Consider the following 19,912-nt stretch of genomic DNA (forward strand, 5'->3'; position numbering starts at 1 on the left):
CAGTACAGAAAATGTTCACATTTTATTATACCTGCTTTTCTAAAAGAGGAAGAACATCTATTCCACAGTATTAAACCACTCTTCTTTACAAAAATAATTTAACAGTCATTACAGTGATTCAGTGGTCATTTTGTTCTAGAACTAATAGCAGAGAGTGGTAAATGTGTGAAAAAGTAACACAGTCATTCCCACGTCATTGCATGCAGGCAGCAAAATTTACAAACACTCTCTGATTTCCTCTTAGCTCTGTTCACATCATGCTTGGAAAGCAACCTACCACCAAACCAGGCTGGGATTCTGGCTGCTGATTATTAACACTCCCTCCCATATGTGACACTCCCCTCCCAGTCTGTCCTTTCTCATGGGGAATTTTAGAAGCATGAAGTCCTCAAGATTTCCTTATAAAAAGTCTTACCTCTTCTGCAGCCAGTTCATAACCATCAGGGTTGAGAGAAGGTAGGAGATGAATTCTGGTATTATTAATCAAGGTCTGGATGCGAGGGTTGCCGAGAAGATACTCCGAACACAGATACTGTGAGAGGTATATCAGCAGTTCCTTCCCCACAACTTCATTTCCATGCATATTGCCAATGTACTTAAATTCTGGCTTGACTGTGGAATATGAAGTAATGAGATGCTTTAATTTGATTATACCTGGATGGCTTCCAAAAGCAGAGTAACCCAAATAGTTTACTGAGGAGTCAGAAAGCTTTATTTACACTAATTTAATGCATACATTCCTGTAAATAGCACACCAATTACAGGTGAATTTCCCTCCATTACAAGTCAGTTCAGTGACAATTTAAATAGTGTGAAATAAAGTGTTTCCATACTTTTAGGATTCCAAACCATAAGAGGCAATCATTGCTCTGAGCATTTGCTGGACTCATCATTAACTGTGAATAAAGAATGCTGCAAACAAAAATGTCAAGCCATGGCTGGAAAGGAACAAAATACACCCCTGGCACTCTCACTTACCTCGGGCAGCTTCAGTGCCTTATATTGTCACAGATCCTAAAAACGACCTGCAGATGTGTAATATTATATATTACCCCTCTTTTTGGAACAGAAATTAGGTCGTGCATAAAAAGTGGCTTTTAGGCTAAATAGCCTTAGAATAAGACTATTAGAAACATATAACTTCACAATTCCCTGCAGTTATTCTCTCACTTTCCATCCTTAGAGACTAAAGGAAAGTAGAAAATAGATGCACTTCGGAGACACCCTTTCCTGTTTATCCCTTCATCTTCATCTTTGATCCCAGCCAGCCTTGAGCACTAAGCACTGGCGGAGGGCTCACACAGAGCTATTAGGCCAGCTTGTTCGGGCTGGCAATATTGCCAGCTCTAGAGCTATTTCTACCCTCTTTTATGCTGTCCTGAGCAGCATGAGGCAACAGACTTAGGAGAAAATGCTAGGTAATGTGTTAAACTGCCATCTTTCATCATGCCATATCAGTTTTAATTTAAAAGCCTGATTCATAGGTTTTGTGTTTTCCTGGCAAATCAGTTTAAAAAGACACCTGAAACTTCTTTTCTTTACAGAAGAGAGGAAGGATGACAGGCCAGGAAATAGAACTGTACATCTTTGCTCTGTTAAAAATGTCTACTGGGACCTTGATCAAGTTGAAAGGCACCACAAAATACCTCTACACCATCCAAGGCAGTGTGGCCGAAAGTAAACAAAGCTAACACCAGTCTGCACTGTCTTCTCTGCCTCCCCTGCAGCATAGCACACAGAGGACACAGTAGCTTGACCTGAGATGATAATCTCAATATAAGTATTAAGTCAGATGTAGTTCAGTTCTGCTACACAGCTGAGTTTGCTTTCATGCTGGAGCTAGTCTGATGAGAAGCAACCTGAGGCTCTTGGAATGTAGTCTGCCAGATTGTGTCGGGTACTATATTTGAGCTGGGAGCTGGTAAATGGCAAGTAATATCTAATACTCCCCAAGAAAATTATATGCAATTTGAAGAATTTAGAATATTGAAAAATCTGACCTTTGCTTTTGCAGTGATGAATCTACAAAACAGAGATTAGCACTGTTCCCCTTTGCAGAAAAGTTGTGAAGACTCACATCCTAGAGGTATTCAGGTGCTATGATAACATAAATTCCTGGTAGCACTGACCTGTTACACTGACAGGTATTGCACTGACTTGAATCTCTGTTCAGGTTTGTTTTCTGTGATGCATTACCCTTTTTAGATGTCAATGTCCTTCTGTATCTGATGCCTTCTCACAAATTGTATGTATTTTAGGATGTGAAGGACTATGTTTAGACTAGGGACAGGCATTACTTGTAGAAAATGTGTAAGGTCTGATGGTACAGTGATAAATAAAAGGAGACTGAGGAAGTGGTAGATGATGGACAGGGCAGGTCAGTAACAGAAAACTATCAAAAGTTCTTTGTACACTGGGCACAAATAAACAATAGCCATATGACTGCAACCAAGTACACAATCATACATCCAGAAACAAGGAACTTCAACCACGGCCATAAATGGAGTTCATAAAGTTAGGAAATTGCAACCGGGCTGTAACTGCTACAGCGAATCACCAGCTATTGCTGTAATTCAGGAACACAAAGGAGGAGAAATGTTTTTGAATCAATGCTTTTTACTGTTTAAGAAATACCCCATCAAAAGGACCTGTTTTCACTTGGGTAATCTGGACTCCCCTGTAAAGAACTGAAGGAAGTAATGCCTCAAACATTCATTGGCACAGAAAACCTCAAGGACAAGCTGTGGCCTTTGTGATTAGTCTAAGGAATATCACCCAAGGAAGCACAGAGTGTCTCAAAGGATGCATATCCCCACTCCCTTGCATTGTATTGTCAGACTCCTTAGATAAGCCTCAAAGGTGGGAAACACAGTGAGACCAAATGTTTGTTATCAAGCACTAGGACCATTAATCACTGGTTCTGTTGTGCAAGCCCAAAGAGGTGACAGGGACTGATAACTGACACTGCCAACAAAGAGGGGGGGGGGGGGGGGGCACAACCACTGACTCAATTGGAAAAGGGGATTGGTGCACCCCTTCCCCCCTCAGTGCATGTGCAGAACCCATGGTCCACCTTTTCCCTCATCTCTCATGGAAATGAGTTTGTGGAATACCTGTCTCTCATTGTCTAGTATGCTAATCAGCTGATAAAATGAACTTAAAAGGTGACAGAAAACTGCTGTGTGTGTGCACCCACCACCCGAGATTACTGAACCTGAGACAACAATGGAACTGGTGATGGGATTTCTTTGACTCTCTTTCTCTTCTTTTTCTTCTTTTCTTTTCTTTTCTTTCTTACAGATTTAAAAGAGACCACATTGCTTATTATCCTTTTCCAAGTTTAAGCTATTTCTACTGCAAGTAAAACATTTTAACTGGTTGTCTGGTGTCATTTCACCTTAATTTAATATGAGGGGATCACAGAACCTCTACGACTCTCTGGGCTCCCAGTCCAGGTCAACACTCCCCTCAAGCAACCTGATCAACAATGATAAACTCACGCAGTTCATGGTGTCCAGGCTTGGTTGAAAACTCAATCACAAAAAGATCCTTCCCTTCAAAACTGCGACCTATGCTGTAAGTTGTTGCAATATGGGAGCATTTAGAAGCAGTCTTCTTCAACATGCTCACCATTTGGGAATATGAATGGTGTTTGAACTGAATGAAAGTTCCTGGCAAGTCTGAAGGCAAATCTTCCTCAACATCTACTTCTCCTGCAAAGAAAAATTGTAACACAGTGTTTAAAACCATGGTGCTCAGAGGATTGTATGAATGCATAAACTTTTCTGAAAAATACCTTTTCCAGTAGTAGAATTGCAAAAAATACAGCCACAAACAAAACCCTAAATCTATGTAGCACATCCTACAGTGTTTACTGTGGCATATTTTGTTTGCAAAATCATACTAAAGTATATGCACGCTGACAAATACTTTGTGCAACCTCCAGTTATAATTTGTCTTTTGGCATGCTTAGCGCATTTGAGTCACAAAATGTACAGATTTTTCCCTTTGAATCTGGTGAATCAAATTCATTTTTTATAACATTCATCTGTCTTCAGCTATCTGGATCTTCTTTATCCAAACAAAAATCTGTGACAATCATTAATGAGATTATTTTAATGAGCTGTTAAGTTTGTCAAGTAGTCATGAATTTATGAGTTCATTAAAGTTTCAGGTTTTAAATAAAATATTTCAAATATACAGACAGCTATCACGCAGGGCAGGGTTTATCTAAATGCATATTGGTAGTCTAAACATCTAGCTCTGAGCTGCCTGTCTTGATGAGCTTTGTATATGAGGGAGAGAAACAGATGCTTGAGCACAGTTTAATTAAGTGTGTAAAATAGATGGAACAAAATGAATCACACCTTACAGGTGTTTATAAAGACGACAAGCTGAGATGACAAGTGGAGAGGTTCTGTGCCATAGACATGTCAAGCTGAGTGACATGAGATCCTTCCCATCTAGATGAGTGAGATGTGTCAGCAGAGCTTCCTTCCTTACCTCGCAGCTTTGCCAGCGGGTCAAAACATCCTTCTTCTTCCCCAGCAAAAAAGCGGTCACAGTCTAAGAAATAGGGCCAAGCCATGTCTATTGCATCAAAGGCAGGGAGGCAATTTTTTTTCAGGTTTTCACAAACATGCCTGCAGGGCTTTATAACCTTGTCCTTTTCGCACTGCGGGGCCAGCACTGAGCAGCCCAGGAGCCTCAGGTCTGGATTGCATTCTCCCTGGAGCAAGTTGTGCAGCACACTGATGAGGATGTACTCGGAGCTGTACTCAATCACTTCTCGAGACTTCTGATCCAGAAAATTAGGATACATCATTTGAGTATAGGCAACATCAGTACAAGAACTTAAGGCAATGTCCACGCATTTTGCTATGAAAAGGGGATGAACATATGAAAAATAATTTGCTTTACTGACACTGAATAGTTCAAAGACAATATAACAAATAACACATTCAATTAACATTTTTTTTTGTTCACAGATAGACTGGAGGCAGTTTGCAATATTCTCAAATCTGATGTCTAAAACCACTTAAAGATGATGGAAAGTATGCTTGGTCTGGAGATTGATTGGAAAGAGTTTGATGCAAGTAGATGTCATTCAGAATTCAAATAGTATCTGACAAATTGATGGGATTATCTGATTGATAAGCACTGTCCTTAAATAAGATTTATTTTGTTAATTCAATACCTGAACAGCAATGAAAAGACAAATCCCTGGCCAGAAAACACTGGAGTACCAAGCCTACATGGGATTTCATTTAATAAATAGCTTGGAAACCACCAAAATTAATAAAGCCTGGTTTTCGAAGGAAAGGCTGTCTCATAGAATCACAAAATGGTTTGGTTTGGAAGAGACCTTAAAAATCATCTAGTTCCAACCCCCCTGCCACGGGCAGGGACACCTTCCACTAGACCAGGTTGCCCAAAGCCCCGTCCAACCTGGCCTTGAGCACTGCCAGGGAGGGGGCAGCCACAGCTTCTCTGGGCAGCCTGTGCCAGTGTCTCACCACCCTCACAGGGAAGAATTTCTTCCTTACATCTAACATAAATCTACCCTCTTGAAGTTTAAAACCTTTACCCCTTGCCCTATCACTACATGCCCTCGTAAAATGTGCCTTTCCTGTAGGCCCCCTTTAGGTATTGGAATTCTGCTTAAGGTCTCCCTGGAGCCTTCTTTTCTTCAGGCTGAACAACCCCAACTCTCTCAGCCTGTCCTCATCAGGGAGGTGCTCCAGCCCCCCTGATTGTGGCCTCCTCTGGACCTGCTCAGCAGGTCCATGTCCTTCTTATGTTGGGGGTTCCAGAGCTGGACATGGTACTCCAGGTGGGGTCTCAGGAAAGTGGAGTAGAGGGGGAGAATCCCCTCCCTCGACCTGCTGGCCATGCTTCTTTTGATGCAGCCCAGGATACAGGTGGCTTTCTGGGCTGTGAGTGCACATGTCAGGTCATGTTGAGCTTCTCATCAACCAACAGCCTCAAGTCCTTCTCTGCAGGGCTACTCTCAATCCATTCTCTACCCAGCCTGTTTGTGCTTGGGATTGCCCCAACCCATGTGCAGGACCTTGCACTTGGCCTTGTTGAACTTCATGAGGTTTGCACAGACCCCTTCTCCAGCCTGTCCAGGTCCCTCTGGATGACACATCCCTTCCCTCCAGTGTGTTGACTGCACCACACAGCTTGGTGTCATTAGTAAACTCACTGAGGGTGCGCTCGGTCCCACTGTCCATGCCACCAACAAAGATGTTAAACAGCACTGGTCCCAACACCGACCCTTGAGGAACACCACTTGTCAATGCTCTCCACTTGGACATTGAGCCGTTGACTGCAACTCTTTGAGTGCGACCATCCAGCCAGTTCCTTATCCACTGAGTGGCCCATCCATCAAATTCATGCCTCTTAAATTTAATCTCCAATTAAATCTTATCTGATTTAAATTAAGTTTGAGTTTATTAAATGCCAGAGGATTCATAAGAGAGAAAAATCCTCCATCAAGGTGCGAATTTGCTGGTGTCTAACACAGGAAAAACTCAGATTCCTGAATAAAGTGTATTCGTAATATCACTCTCTCACTTGTCCTTGGTTTTTCATATGGATTCTCAGGTGTGAGATCATATAGATTTTTTCCTTTAGCGGGGAAGGTATCAGTAAGATATCTCTCCTTGCTTGGCCCCACAAAATTTGTAAGACTTTAATATCTCTGAAACTGCAGCCCTTTTATGAAGTTTGATTGAAAATGCTCACAGAAATCAAAAGTTATTCTGGGACTTGAAGCAGGCCCATAAATGTGCTTACACGTATATTATCATAAACCTAATACATTTTAAGAAATCAGGTTAAGAGGGTTTAGGAAGGATAAATATTGGTAATAACTTCAACCCACTCAGAGGTGAAAAGGGAGTAATAGAGAGATGTCTCTTCATAAAATTACTGGCTATTACAGTAATGGGCCTATATTTGAGCCTCCTTCTCTTGCTAATGTCTCTGGCTGGTAACAAATACCATTGTCACAGCAGCAAAATCCTACCTTGTGTGAAATAGAACATCTCTCTAGACTATAGCACCAACATTAGAAAACTTGTTAGGAAATAATGAAGAAATACTTAAGGTTTCGAGATTCTCCAAGGACAGCGAGCAAAGTCGCATCATACCTTTCTGTACAGTTTGGCATTGACCTGCAAACAAACAAACAAAAATCATTATGGGGCAGGTATCCGTAGTACCTCCCTCATGTTAGAAACTGTCCGATCTGGTAGCCCCAAAGAAGCTGCTGCAGCCCTGTGACCTGAGGTCCAGCCACACTAGGGACAAGCACGTATTCCCAATAGGCACATATTACCTATACACACACAGAAAAACACAGTCAAGGCAAACACAACAGCACCAAAAACATCATCTTGTTCCCCTTTCTGGCTAATCAGGATGAAAGACCATTGATGGAAAAGAGGTAAAGGTAGAGATCTCTCCAGTAGCTTAGCTTAGACTCACTGGAATCCCAGTAGCTAGGCTCAGTTTACCCAGCACCTGGGTCCTCAATCCACTGATCTCCCAGTTGCCTCATGTGCTGACACACATGCTGGCGTCTCTGGTACCTGGCCCAGACCTAGGGTCTCACTGGTAAGCCAAGCCTCAGACACAGTGGTCTCCCCAGTAGCTGGCTTGGACCTCCTGGTTCCCCCAGTAGCCAACTCTGAGACCCTTCAGTATCTTCTGTATCCAGCCCAGGATCACAGCTGCTCAAATACTCAGCTACCAAATCTTTTGTCCTGTCCACTGCTAGTCCAGCTTGGTGTTTGCTAGCAATTGCACACACTGACATACAGACACAAGGCACATGGACTCCAGTCCTCCAAGTGCTTCACCCTGGTGTCACAAGCCCCTCTGACCCGTGGTCTCACACCAGTCACTGGAATTTGGAGCCCCATACACCACCATCCACACACAAAAAAAGAGAGACCCTCACCCAAGCAATGAGTTGGAAATAGAGTTTAATAAGAAGACAGGACAGACTGCAGGGATCAGGTGCAGGGCATCACCAGACAAGCACACTGACCAGGCAGTCTTTAATCCACTTTAAGAAAGGAGGACTTGTTAATAAATCTGAAGTGTGGTCGTGTAAGAAATCAGGCCTATGTTTGAAAAAGACATTGAGCTACCCAGCCCTGACAACTTGACAATATTTCTATGCATGCTTAAAAACTGTAAGTTAGCTGCCTAGGAAATTTCACTAATGAAAACATAGTTCTTTAGTAACCTGGTTCAATCTAAAAGTCCATGTGAGTCCTTCTATACATAGCTAGATGCCTTATGGATCTCCCCCTAACAAATCTATTAGTCCCACATAATACTGTCCATACCTTTCTTGTAAAGCAATTAAGCCTTTGGTAGATATGAGGGAATGTATTTCTTCCCCATCCTACTTCATTCTATCTCTAGCAACTGCATTTTATAATCCTTTTAATAACATCTTAAAACTAATTATTTCCCTTCCCATCTACTCTCATGGGAAAGCTTTCCAAAAGCTCACTTCTCTAATGGCTAGAAATTGCCTTTTAATTTCCTGCCTAAAAGTATTCGTGGCCTGTTCATATCCATGTGTTGTTGTGCCAGCACTGTCCTTCAGCTTAAATAGCTCCCTGTGCTCCCTGACGCATGCCTTCATCCTGTGTTTTCAGAGAGCAATCAGATCCCCTTAGCTTTCTATTTACTAGGTCAAATAAACAAAGCTCTCTTGATTTTGAAGGAAGGTGGTTTGATGACCCAGGAGAGGCCTCTTTTCCTCCTGTAGCAAATGATTCTATATTGCCCTTCTCTGATACTGGCAACTGAAGAAAAATATTGCTACCAAGGTATTGGAGCTGTTTTCAGCGGGGCCTCATAGGAGCTAAGCCACTATGTGCAAACTTTTTAAACACCATCAGGTCTGCTTTCCTTGTGATGTATTTGGGATCTAGCTATGTTACTATTTCTTCTAATTCTTACTGGGGGGGCAGGCATCTAGCTTCTTGCTCAGTGAACTATTTGTCCTTGTAAGGCCAAATTAATTGTTTTCTTTTTTTTTCCTACCAAGGAAAGTTTAAACTTCTACTCCTGGCTTATTTGTTTAAATGTAATCATCTGCATATGTGTTGCTAATGAGTTGATCACTCTTTAGCCAAAATAAAACCATTATAATGAGAAAAAAAGTAACCCTGGAATTTTATCTTGGAGGGAGACATTTAATTGGAAATGAGTCTGGTTTTATATTATGAATTGTCATTGATCCACATTAGCTCATAAAACAAATGAGGGATCAGAACTAGCAGAAACAGCCCATATCTCCAACATCAGCAGAAAGCTGGAAAAAATTACATCCATAGAAACTTCTTTCTGGGCTTGGTACATTATGCTAATAGCAATAAACAATACCTGGTTCATCAACAGTACCTTTCATTTATAAGATTTCAATGTTTCCCTCAGTTGGGCACAATCCCCTCAGTGAGTTATTTATTTAAGGTTGAAGCATTTCTAAAAAAGCTGCATCTCAGCCAGATACTACATGTAGTTTTACACCTGGGGATAATCAAGGAATAGCATTTTGTACAATGCCAGCTGGGAAAGAGAAAGGAGTGGTCTAGTTAGTAAGACCTCCAGCAATTAACCCTGCTGATAAAACTGGATGTTGCTAGCTCTGTGAATCTGGGTAGTCTTATATCCTAACGCCATCACACTCTCAACTTGTGATGCCTTGGACACAAGTCTGGAGCCAGCCACATGTTCCATACAGAGGGGAAAACTTGGTGTGGATGGGGCTGGCTTGAGTTCAGCCATGTCCCAAGAAGCAGAGTGACACTATCTCTGGTTATCACCAGGGTTGTTAGCAATGTTTGCTGCCTTGAAGGCTGGATAAAAAATATTTGACACTTTTTTTTTTTTTTTCCTTCTGCAGAAAATGACTGTATTGTAGCTGTTACTTTAGACTAGAGGGTTGTGTGTGCTGAGTGCAGTTCTTCATGGGTTCATTTGGGGAGTATGAATGATCTTTCTGCAGCTGCTCATGTTTCCTCAAAAGTAAGAGGCATTTCCCTGGCTCCATGACCAAGCTACAAATGTCCTTTTTGTTTGTCTCCCCAACATGCACTGATCACATAATGAAACTGAGGCACACACTATCTCCCAGGCCACTATTACTGTGCAGGAGTGCTATAGCCATCTGTCAGTTTGATACGTGGCACAAACCTGTTCTCAATGGTGTCTCAATATTCTGCTTATTCAGCTGGAGCAAAAAGGTATTCTAGCAACATGCTGGAACAAGCAGAGGAAACCAAAGGGAAAATGCATCAGGCAGAGTCTGGGCATGGTGCTGCTCCTTCCCACTGCTCTGTCTCCCCGAGCAGCAGCACTCTTGCTGCATTTAGCAGATGCCTCTTTCTGCCCAGCTGGACAGAAGGAGAGGTTTGGAAGCAATGGATCACTGATGGAAGAGACATGAGAAATTTCGCTAAGTCATATGCTGTAGCTGGGTTCACAAGAGGACTGGATTGTTTTGTGAGCAGGAGTAGATGTTAGCACAGGAGAGGTAAAGACAGCTCTGGTTTCAGACTGTTTGCTCCCTGGCCTCTACGCTTTGTTATTTTTACCATACTTATAGGGAGAGGCAATCTAACAACATGGCTATAACTCATTAACAGAGACACTGACAGAAAAGGCTAGATTTCTTTTTTAGATGAGGAACCCAAATCCATATAAACCTTTCCCATGACAACCGAAGTTGCTCATCTCAGCATATGATAAGCAGGAGTGATTCTTCAACAAAGGATAAAGCTTTTCCACTGCTTTTGGCCCAGGATGTATCTCACAAACTCAGATCTACCAAGACTCACTCATTCACTAGCAAAACTGACTCTCTCCTCCTCGGTCCTAAACCTAGATCTAAGCCTCACATTTTTGCAGCACACCATGCTGTTTTCTCTCTGTCTCTCTGACAGACATCTATGCAGCTTCTGCTGTTTCAGAAGCCAGCTCTGCCCAAACTCTAACACCTCTCCCCACTACAGCCCCATGCAAACGGCCATATAATCCATACATCAGCCACAATTCTGTCTTGTAAACACCCAGGAGTGAACCAGCTTGAGTCTTCAGGTTATCAGGAGTTAACATACATAAAAACAAGAGCGAAAAGGTCTGTTTTATACCTTGCTTTGTAGTGAGCCTTAAATGTGTGTGTGCTGATGTGGTGTTTGGACTCTTCATGTGTTTCCTAATGCCAACGCTTGCATATGTTTTGGAGGGTGCGGCTCTGCAAGGGCCAAAGATAATTCTCTGCATGTGTACTTATATAAATAAGTGTGGATGCACGTAGCTGGGCCAGAGCTTGCCTGCCTGGAGAGCAGGCGGCAGGAAGCTCTCCAAGGCCAGCTCCCAAGATGCAGCTGCACACTCTGCTCCTGGAGCCCTGCACCCACGAGTCTGGGTCTGCACAGAGAAATAACCAGCAAATCCCTGTTCCCACCCGTATTAGCTCGTTTTCTCAAAGTTTGGGCAAAGCCAGAAGAGTTCGGCCACTCCCTTTCTCTTTTTCATAAGAAGAATGACAGGCAATGGTACATAGACAGTTACTCAGATCTCCAGATTAATTTGTCAGGCTTCAGTCGCGGCTTCTTGTGCGCTTCAGAGACCCTAAACCTTTTCCATTTTCTGACCAGAGACTTCCCTGGGCTCTGAGGAAGACAGTGCCGCCTCCTCTCGTAGTCCCATCCACAGACAGGTTGGTACAGAGAGACCTTTTTCTTCCTGACCCAGAACAGCCTTTTCAGTTTTTAATGTTTATTTTTGTACTCTAGCTATTCCACCAGAGCTACAAAAGTCCTTTCAGTAGCACAGCTTCTATTTAAGATTACGAATAAAATAACTTATTGAAGAGGAGAAAAGCCATTTCAAGCTTTCTGAGCCCTCTCTATAATATACGCTTCTGGTTTTAATTTGCAAAGGCAAGCCTGAAAATCTACAATGCAGCACATACATATTTTACTGCCAAGATTACATTTTTTCCCCTTGATGATTCAGCACTGAAAGAAGCAAGCTGCTGTGATTAACCCTAACCCAGACAATAGAGCTCAACAGCTACTTTCAGTGCCATGGCTTGGCTGCTTACATTTTCGAGAGCAAAGCCAACAGGAGACTTGTGCGCTTGAGGATATGGAATAAGCCCAAGAGCCAGTCTTAAATTCAAAATATCTAAATCATTCAGTGAGACTTACACAATTGCATTGTTATGACTGACAGATCAAACAAGATTAGATAATTTATCTTGTACAGACCAGCACACCCCCTACTAGCTTTCTGAGTTTCCTACAATGCTGTTTTAAACTGGAAGACATATGTGTCCATTTTAGTCTGTTTATAGTCAAAACCTCTGCTTTTTCAAACAAAGCATTTCCATTTCTGATCATATTAGTATAACTCTCCTTGTGGTTCTACACGGTTCATCGAGTTGGTCTTTGCAATTATAATCTGTTTGAAACTCTGAAGAGACAAAATTTAATATCAGTGGTAATATGCAAACACTCCTGGGCTGTGGCATTTCGCGAAAATATTGCAACAGCACCTGCAAAAGGAAAAGCACAGCTGCCTCAGGAGCCAGCTCCTGCAACAGCATGAGGGCAAGAGCAAGACAAGATCTGTTATAGAATACTATAATGGATCAGAATTGCCAGGAGGAGTGGAGAAGGGGGCAGGGGAATGAGGCAGCTGAGTAGCTTGGTAAGGGGAAAAATGGTCCAGCCAGAAAGCCCAGGAGAGAAAGCAGCTACATATCTAAGGCATACATGCAGGGGCAGAAGTAACGATCCCCAGCCACAGAGAAGGAATTCCAGGAAAATGGGAGGGGAGAGGAGTGATTGCAAAAAGCAGTCCACGTGGTTAACTCCTTTTTCTGGATACATTAAAGGTTTCGTGAGTAAAGGACTGAATTCCTGTTAATAATCCTCCGCTCCAGCAATTGCTGTAACTGCCCCAGGGGAGCAATGTGTTTGCAAACCGGCAGAATGCAGGAGCCCGAGTGAAGGCAGTGAGACAAGCCCTGGTTTAGCCCAGCTCCCTCACATGAAGAAGCCTGAAAGCAGCTGAAAGAGATTAATGCCTAATCTGCCTTCACTTTGCAGAGCAAGATCACAGCAGGAAGATGCAAGCCAGTATTCGTTATTAATCACCCTTCTTTCTAACCCACCTGCTGCCTGGCATTCAGTTAAAAACCCGTTTTCATTGAATTACTGAAGGTGTTCCCACAGCAATGACACTGCAGTCAGCTCTTCCAGGGCTGTTTCTCTCACACAACTGCTCTGGGGCCTGCAAGAAGACTGTGAAGCTTTCTCATGGGTGATGAGAGTTCATGCAACCTGCAGACCACAGGTCAAAATCTGTGCTGATGCACACCAAGACCTGCCACTCAGCAGAGGCTCAAAGCCAGCCTCAGTGGTGACCAGTAATTCTCCCTGGTTTCTAATTGTCCAGATGCAACTCAAACAGGGCTGCAGTTGTAGGAGTCTAAAAGAATTGACAAAGAGTATTTCTGTCTGCATTGTCTGTCCCCACTGCCTGACGTGGTGTCTCTAGTGACAGGATCTCCAGTATCACCCCAGCTGTGTCTCTGGCCAGTAAGCTCCAGGGACTCCTCCCAGCTGAAAATCCTCAACAGAAGCATAATTCCCCAAACAAAAAACCACAAAATACCCTTTTTTAGCCTCAGCTGACATCTTTTCCAAGTTATGAGGGAAAACTTACTGATTAGGAGAACAAAATGCAACAGATAATGACATCAAAATGGCCCAGCATTTTCCAGATTGGCTGAAGACTTGCTGGGCTGCACATGAGGCTGGTCTGTTACTGAACATGCGTTTGCTGTACACCAAGATGATCTGGAGGCATATAGAGACCATCTCTCCGTGTCTATACAGTGAAGGAAGGGGAAATCAGCTCAGATCTGGGTGATACTGTAGTTAAAACAACAGCTGGGGTGAGAAGATAGAATAGGTCAGGAAATCTCTACAGCTATCATCTAAAGGATCAAATTTTTGTCATTGTGACTGGAGAAGGGTGAAAACACTTATTAGTCTGGTGATCTGGAGCTGTGATGCCTCCATAGCTCTACTCTGTGACCATATTCTACTCTCTCTAGCTCAGTTCCCACTGTCTAATGATTCAGTACTAAGTGCTTTGGCCAACAGCTTACCACAGAGTCAGAAGCTTACCTCTGAGTAAGTTCAACACTGTTGAATGCCATAGGACGAAGGATGATGTCTGAAAAATTGATGGTTTTATCTTTGGTAGTACAACCCTCCAGAACATTTGCCAAAACATTATTCCATCCACTTTACAAGCAGTCTATACAGCTCCCTAGCATAACTGTCTTTTCATTAGTTTAGATGTATGAGAACTATTTTAATTGACATCATATCTGGTTCTGTAGTCAATTTAGCCAAATGTGACATTCTTATGCTACAAAAGATTGTCAGTTAATTCAGCAGCCTTGACTTAAATCTGTGCCTTAATCTCATATTGTCTCCTAGATAAGGGTGTCCTATTATAACCCTGTAGGACTGAAATAGTGCCAATTAAATCAATGGAGTTACAATAGCATAAACAAAGGGGTTCAAATTTCAGTTTTGTTTCTGCAGTGGGCAGAGCAACCCTAAGTCCTTAAATGCCATTGATCTGTGGCAGCTGCATCCAATGGGGAGGGTGACTCTGTCCAGACAAGTTTCAGCAATCATAAAAGCCCTGGGTCAAAAAAGCCTGGCAAAGAGACCAGGATATGGTCCACCAGTCTCAAACACCATGTTCACAACATGATAGATAACTTCTGCATGGTACTTCCACGCTCAGCCCCCCTGACAATGGCACCTGTAACATTTATCCAACATTTGGTCCAGGCTTGAGTAGGGGATGGCTTTCACTGGGCCTGGGCAGCCTAAAGGGCACCACAGTAGCTATCAGCCAGCCAGAACCTCCAAACAGCCACTAATTGACTGTGTGAAGGGAAAGGCAATGTCTAGAAATGTTAAATGGGAACAACCATTAGTGTTACTAAGTCTTGCTAAAAGCATAGCTGTGCCTTAGGGCAGTGAGGTTTTTGTTCAAGTTTTGACTTCTATGTATTTACACACCCACACTTTAAAAGTGTCTGAACAAGTATTCTGAAGAGCATTTTGCCTCCAGATTAAAATAATGCATAAATGATGTCAACAGTAAAAGGATATACCTGTGTATTATATTTTCAATATAAACTTACTTTTCTCACATAAGTGGCTGTTTCTGATCCCATTTCCCATGTTAAATGTAGCTGAAGATCAGTGTTGCTAAAATAATAATTGAGTAGAAATACTAGAGTCAGTGGCAGGAATCCAGAGTGGCTCACATGACTCGGTGATGACAACCTGCTTTACAAGAGCTGGAATTTCTCATCTTGTGAGTGTGCATGATGTAGATGCTAGTTCTGCATTATTTTTTTTTTTTGTTTTGACAAGCCTTGGACACATCCATCTTGGGTGCAGCAGACAAGATTCCTACAGCTTGGGCTTTCCGACACATGACGGTGTAGTACTGTGGCCACACTCCACGTCTGTGCCTGCCCGTGCCAGCCACAGCGGGATGAAGGGCCCAGCTGGCACCACTGGCCCTGGGGCAGAGGAGCAGACCCCAGCCAGGTCACCCAGTGCAGTCACACTCATGAGAGCAGCAGGAGCTGGAGAGGCTCAGCCTGTGTGTGCACACAGACATGGGTTTCACCCAGAAACAAGCATTAGAAATGTCCACAGCAGGTGAACTATGCTCAGGTCCCATGAAGCTGGGGCCAACATGAAGCTCATGAGAGGAAACGGCTTTTCCCTTTTTCCCTTTCACTTAGCAAAAACCATGGCATGCTATGGAGATGGGAATGTCAGAGAAGGAGAGGGAGAAGGTATAGCATCTATTTGTGAAGCCACTGTCTCTGTCAGTCTGACTTTCCAGAAGACAATCAGTATTACTCAGTGCCATAGCTTAGAGAGGAACCAGTGCCACCAAATCTGTTCTGGGCTCCAGAAGAATTACAGTACCTGTCCCCTGCCTCCCACCCTGCTGGTTTTCCCTCTTCAGGTCTCTTCCTTACACCTTTCCACTCCCTCCCATCTCCAGTGGTTAAACTCAGAGACCCTCAGGATGAGGGATCGTCTGGCTCAGGAGCAGAGTGAGCCAGGATGACGGGAAGCATCAAGGTGCTTGGGAGTGGAGGCCCACGGGTGACAAGCGTGCCAGCCAGGGCTGTGCCGCGAGCCCTTCTCCATCTGCTCTCCCACCTCCACAGCTCCCGATCAAACAGCTCCGGTCCTCAGCAGTGACACCTGCCGGGCTATGCCACCTACCCGAAACACCTTTCAAATGCTCGGACGGGGAGAGGGGGCTGGCAAAAGGCTCAGGCATCCCTTTTGCCTTTAAAGCCAGCCCAGGTGCGGTGTCTCCCCGGAGCCGTCTGTACCAGCTGAGCAGCCCACACGGTGGCACCACAGGCGGCGGCGCGGCCCCGGGCCGGCCGCGGTACCCGAGCCGCGGCGAGCGCTCGGCGGTCGCCTCCCTGCTCGCCCCGTAAGCCCGGGGGCCGCGCACACACACTTGAGCACTGGCGTACCTCTGCCCCAGAAGTCCCCTGTAAGGCGCTCTTGGAATATGAGTGGTCAGGAAAGGTTTTATCGCTGTTATATTGCAGCCTTAGCCTGACCCCTGGCAGCATCTCAGTGGTAGAGCTGGCCCCAGTTGCAAGGAAAGTCACTGCTTTTTGGTATTTCAGGGCATGTGACTTCAGACTGCTTCTCCTTTGTTTTTATTTTTGCTGTCAGTGATGGCAAAGTGCTGCATTTAACTAATTACCGCTGAAATACATCAGTCAGCAGCAGAGACATGCACAACTCAGATAAAACAGGAACCTGTGCTATTAGCTCCTTCTACAAAGGCTGTCCACCTTTCAGGGGAAACATGCTAAACTGTACTATTCTCACCCAAACTACAGGCTAAGAGGCCAGTAAAACTCACAGGGGTCTGAAACTTCTGCCTCACAATGGGGCAAGGTAGCATCTTATCACTGGGGGAGACAGTGACTTACTGGCTCCCCAGGGGTACAGGGCACGGCTGGGGAAAAGGGATCTGCCCTCTCAGTGCCATGGTTCCCAGCTGCTGCTCAAAAAGCTCCCCACACCCTATGTGATGCCTGTGCCGTATTGTGGGGCTGGATGACAGTAATGATTTCCTTATTTTTCTAAACAGAAGAACACAAAGCATTTTGTAAGGATCTTGGTATTGTAAACCGAGTTTCATTTTGGTTTCTTATTAAAAAATAAAGCGTCAAATGAGTCACAGCAAATCAAATATCATGAAGAAGGCCAGGCAGCCTGCAGAAAGCAGCTCCAGCCTTGAGAGGAGTCAGGCAGTGGCACTGGTTCCTGCTGCCCTTCTCTCCTCCTGCAGGGCATTGCAGGTCTGGCTGCTGAGATCCACCGAGATCTGCACAAGGGATCCCAAAGCAGGGGAGAAACTCCCACTGCTACAGCTGAAGACATAACCTATGCCCTGGAAGTTGAGAGGAGACTCTTGCAAGGTCTATTTGTGAACATGTGCAGCACTGCAATCCCCTTTCTTTTCATGTGGCCTGACATGGCCTTTATCTCCCCTTTAGAAAAGGAAGACCCTTGAGAAATCTGGCAGGTCTCTCAGTGTCTAAGCTGCTACTTTATTCCCTGGTCCAACATCCCTCCAGTGTGAAGCATGCCTCTTCCTCATGTTGCACACCATATAGTGACATTGACAACTCGCTTTTCTTACCACTAGCCCTCCCTCTAGGGCCAAATTCAGCAGTCCAGTCCCACCACATGCGAGGTGTATTACCATCACCTGCCTTTCCTCAAGCCCTCCCCTAAAGGCAGCACAGTTGCCAACACACACAAAAAATTCTGCCACAGCAGAGTTACCCTTCAATGATCATACATTTGTGGTTGCTAGGATCAATACCTCATGGCAAAATTTTGCTCAGCTGGAACAGAATCATACCTCACAGAGAAAAGGCATGCTGCAAACCACACAGCCTCTTCCTGTAATTGGCTGTAAATAGTCTACAACACTTCTCTTTGTGCAGCTTTATCCAAAAATAAAATCCCTTTAGGCTGCGGTAGACCTCACTTTGATGTTCGTGGGAACAGCACTCTCAAATTATATGCAGTACACAGCCCATGGACTGCATTGTATAGCAGCTCAATGACAGTTACAGTCTATGGCTTATATTTAAGCACTGAAATATAGCTGAATTTCCTTGGGTAACATTAAGGTCAGTTTCAGGTTAACTTATTCCTTCCTGTATTCCCATGAAATAAATATTTTTCTGAATCATTTTGAGTTTGAACCCTCTGAAAGTAGCTTTCCTGGAACAGACCTTGTCACTACACTGTATTTCACCTCTCCACTGTCCCCATATAAATGAAATTTGAATTAAGCCCCCTTGATAAAAACACCACATATTTTTGAAAGATACTGTTAATATTTTTATTAGTCAACTGGATACTGAATCAAAATCTTTCAATTCATTTAGCAGCATTTTCCTACCTAACCATTATTCTAGTGGGTAAATGTGCTTTTCCAGCCAATCAACTCATACAAATTCCATATTGCTTATAGCAAGCTAAAACACACCCTACAGCTGCCAGATCCTAATAAATCTTCTCATACTTTGGACTTGAAATAAGTGGCCCAAAGCTAAATGTAAGGAGAAGGGTTTTTCTTAAGCAGAAAAGCACACAGAAGGTCAAAAGTTCATCTTCTTGCAATCTAACACATTCCTAGAAGGCAAGGCCAGAGATGGGGCAAATCCTCTGCATTCCCCAGCGAGGGGGATCCTACTGACTGGAAACTCTAAACTGACAGAAAGACACGTCTACACATGGCCTTAAAAGACAGTGATGGTGAAACACTGTTCCCTTACATCACAGTCTTGTTTTTTCTGTTGCAGAGCCACACCACCTCCTGCCTTCCTATCCACACTTCCCAAGCACAACCCCAGTTTCATCGCTGCCAGTCTGTGACTTCCAAAGAGCTGATCCCCTCGTCTCTAGGGGAGACTGACAGGTCCTGCCACCCTCGCCTCAAAGCTGGAGCCCCTTACTCTGCTCATCTCCAGAAGGAAGGAGAGAAGAAGGGGGACTTTTGGGGTGGTTAGCCTTACCTAGGGTTTCCTGGCCGGTTTCACAGCGGGGTGCTGGCTCGGTGGCCCTAAGCAGCCCGCCAAGGAGGAGCAGGAGCCTCAGGACCATGCTGGAGCCCCTTGCACAAGCAGCACAGTGATGTGGCACTCGCTGCCTGATGGAGCAGCTCCTCACTCAGAGCCTCAGCGCGGCTCTGGCTGTCCAAGCTGCAGAGGAAATCAGTGCACTGCAAGGGCATGCCCACATCTCACAGTATATGCAGTCCAGGCGTCAGATTTCAGCTAGCATTTGAGCTTGGAAAGCAAAAGGCTTTGAAACAGAGAGGGAGGAGGAATGAGCTCCCCCTCCCCTCTGCCTCCCAACCGTCTCATTCTTGCAGCCTGGTTTACAATTTCATAAACAGTTCGAGCAAAGAGGGGGGGGGGTGTCCCTGCAGGGATGCGCCTGCCTGCTCCTCAGCCACGGGTCCGACGCCTCTAGTCTTCATGCAGCAGTTTTCCTAAGGGACATGGGAGCTTGGTTAAAGTGTGTCTTGCTGAAGCCGGGAGCGACTGCCTGGAGAGAGCAGGGGTGAAAGAGAGAAGAGCAAAGAATCGAAAGCAACTTTCCTCCCAAAGAATGGTATTTCATAACCCACTTAACTGCCAGTTTAAAACACAACATGACAGTGACGGGACTCCAAGCTGCATCCTCTCCAGCACAGTGAG

General features: G+C 44.3%; 1 protein-coding gene across 1 annotated transcript in view; it reads right to left on the reverse strand.

Moving 5' to 3' along the window:
* CPZ (carboxypeptidase Z) overlaps positions 1-19,313 on the reverse strand; it is a 37,425-nt gene extending 18,112 nt beyond the window's left edge. Inside the window, exons 1-5 of the mRNA XM_074903748.1 lie at positions 19,226-19,313; positions 7,158-7,181; positions 4,504-4,878; positions 3,501-3,713; positions 416-612 (exon numbers count right to left, since the gene is read on the reverse strand). Coding sequence (XP_074759849.1) covers positions 416-612; positions 3,501-3,713; positions 4,504-4,878; positions 7,158-7,181; positions 19,226-19,313 — 897 coding nt within the window. The remainder of the gene's footprint in view (positions 1-415; positions 613-3,500; positions 3,714-4,503; positions 4,879-7,157; positions 7,182-19,225) is intronic.
* Positions 19,314-19,912: the final 599 nt, after the last annotated feature.

Source organism: Athene noctua, chromosome 4, assembly GCF_965140245.1.
Source record: "Athene noctua chromosome 4, bAthNoc1.hap1.1, whole genome shotgun sequence".
Taxonomy (NCBI): domain Eukaryota; kingdom Metazoa; phylum Chordata; class Aves; order Strigiformes; family Strigidae; genus Athene; species Athene noctua.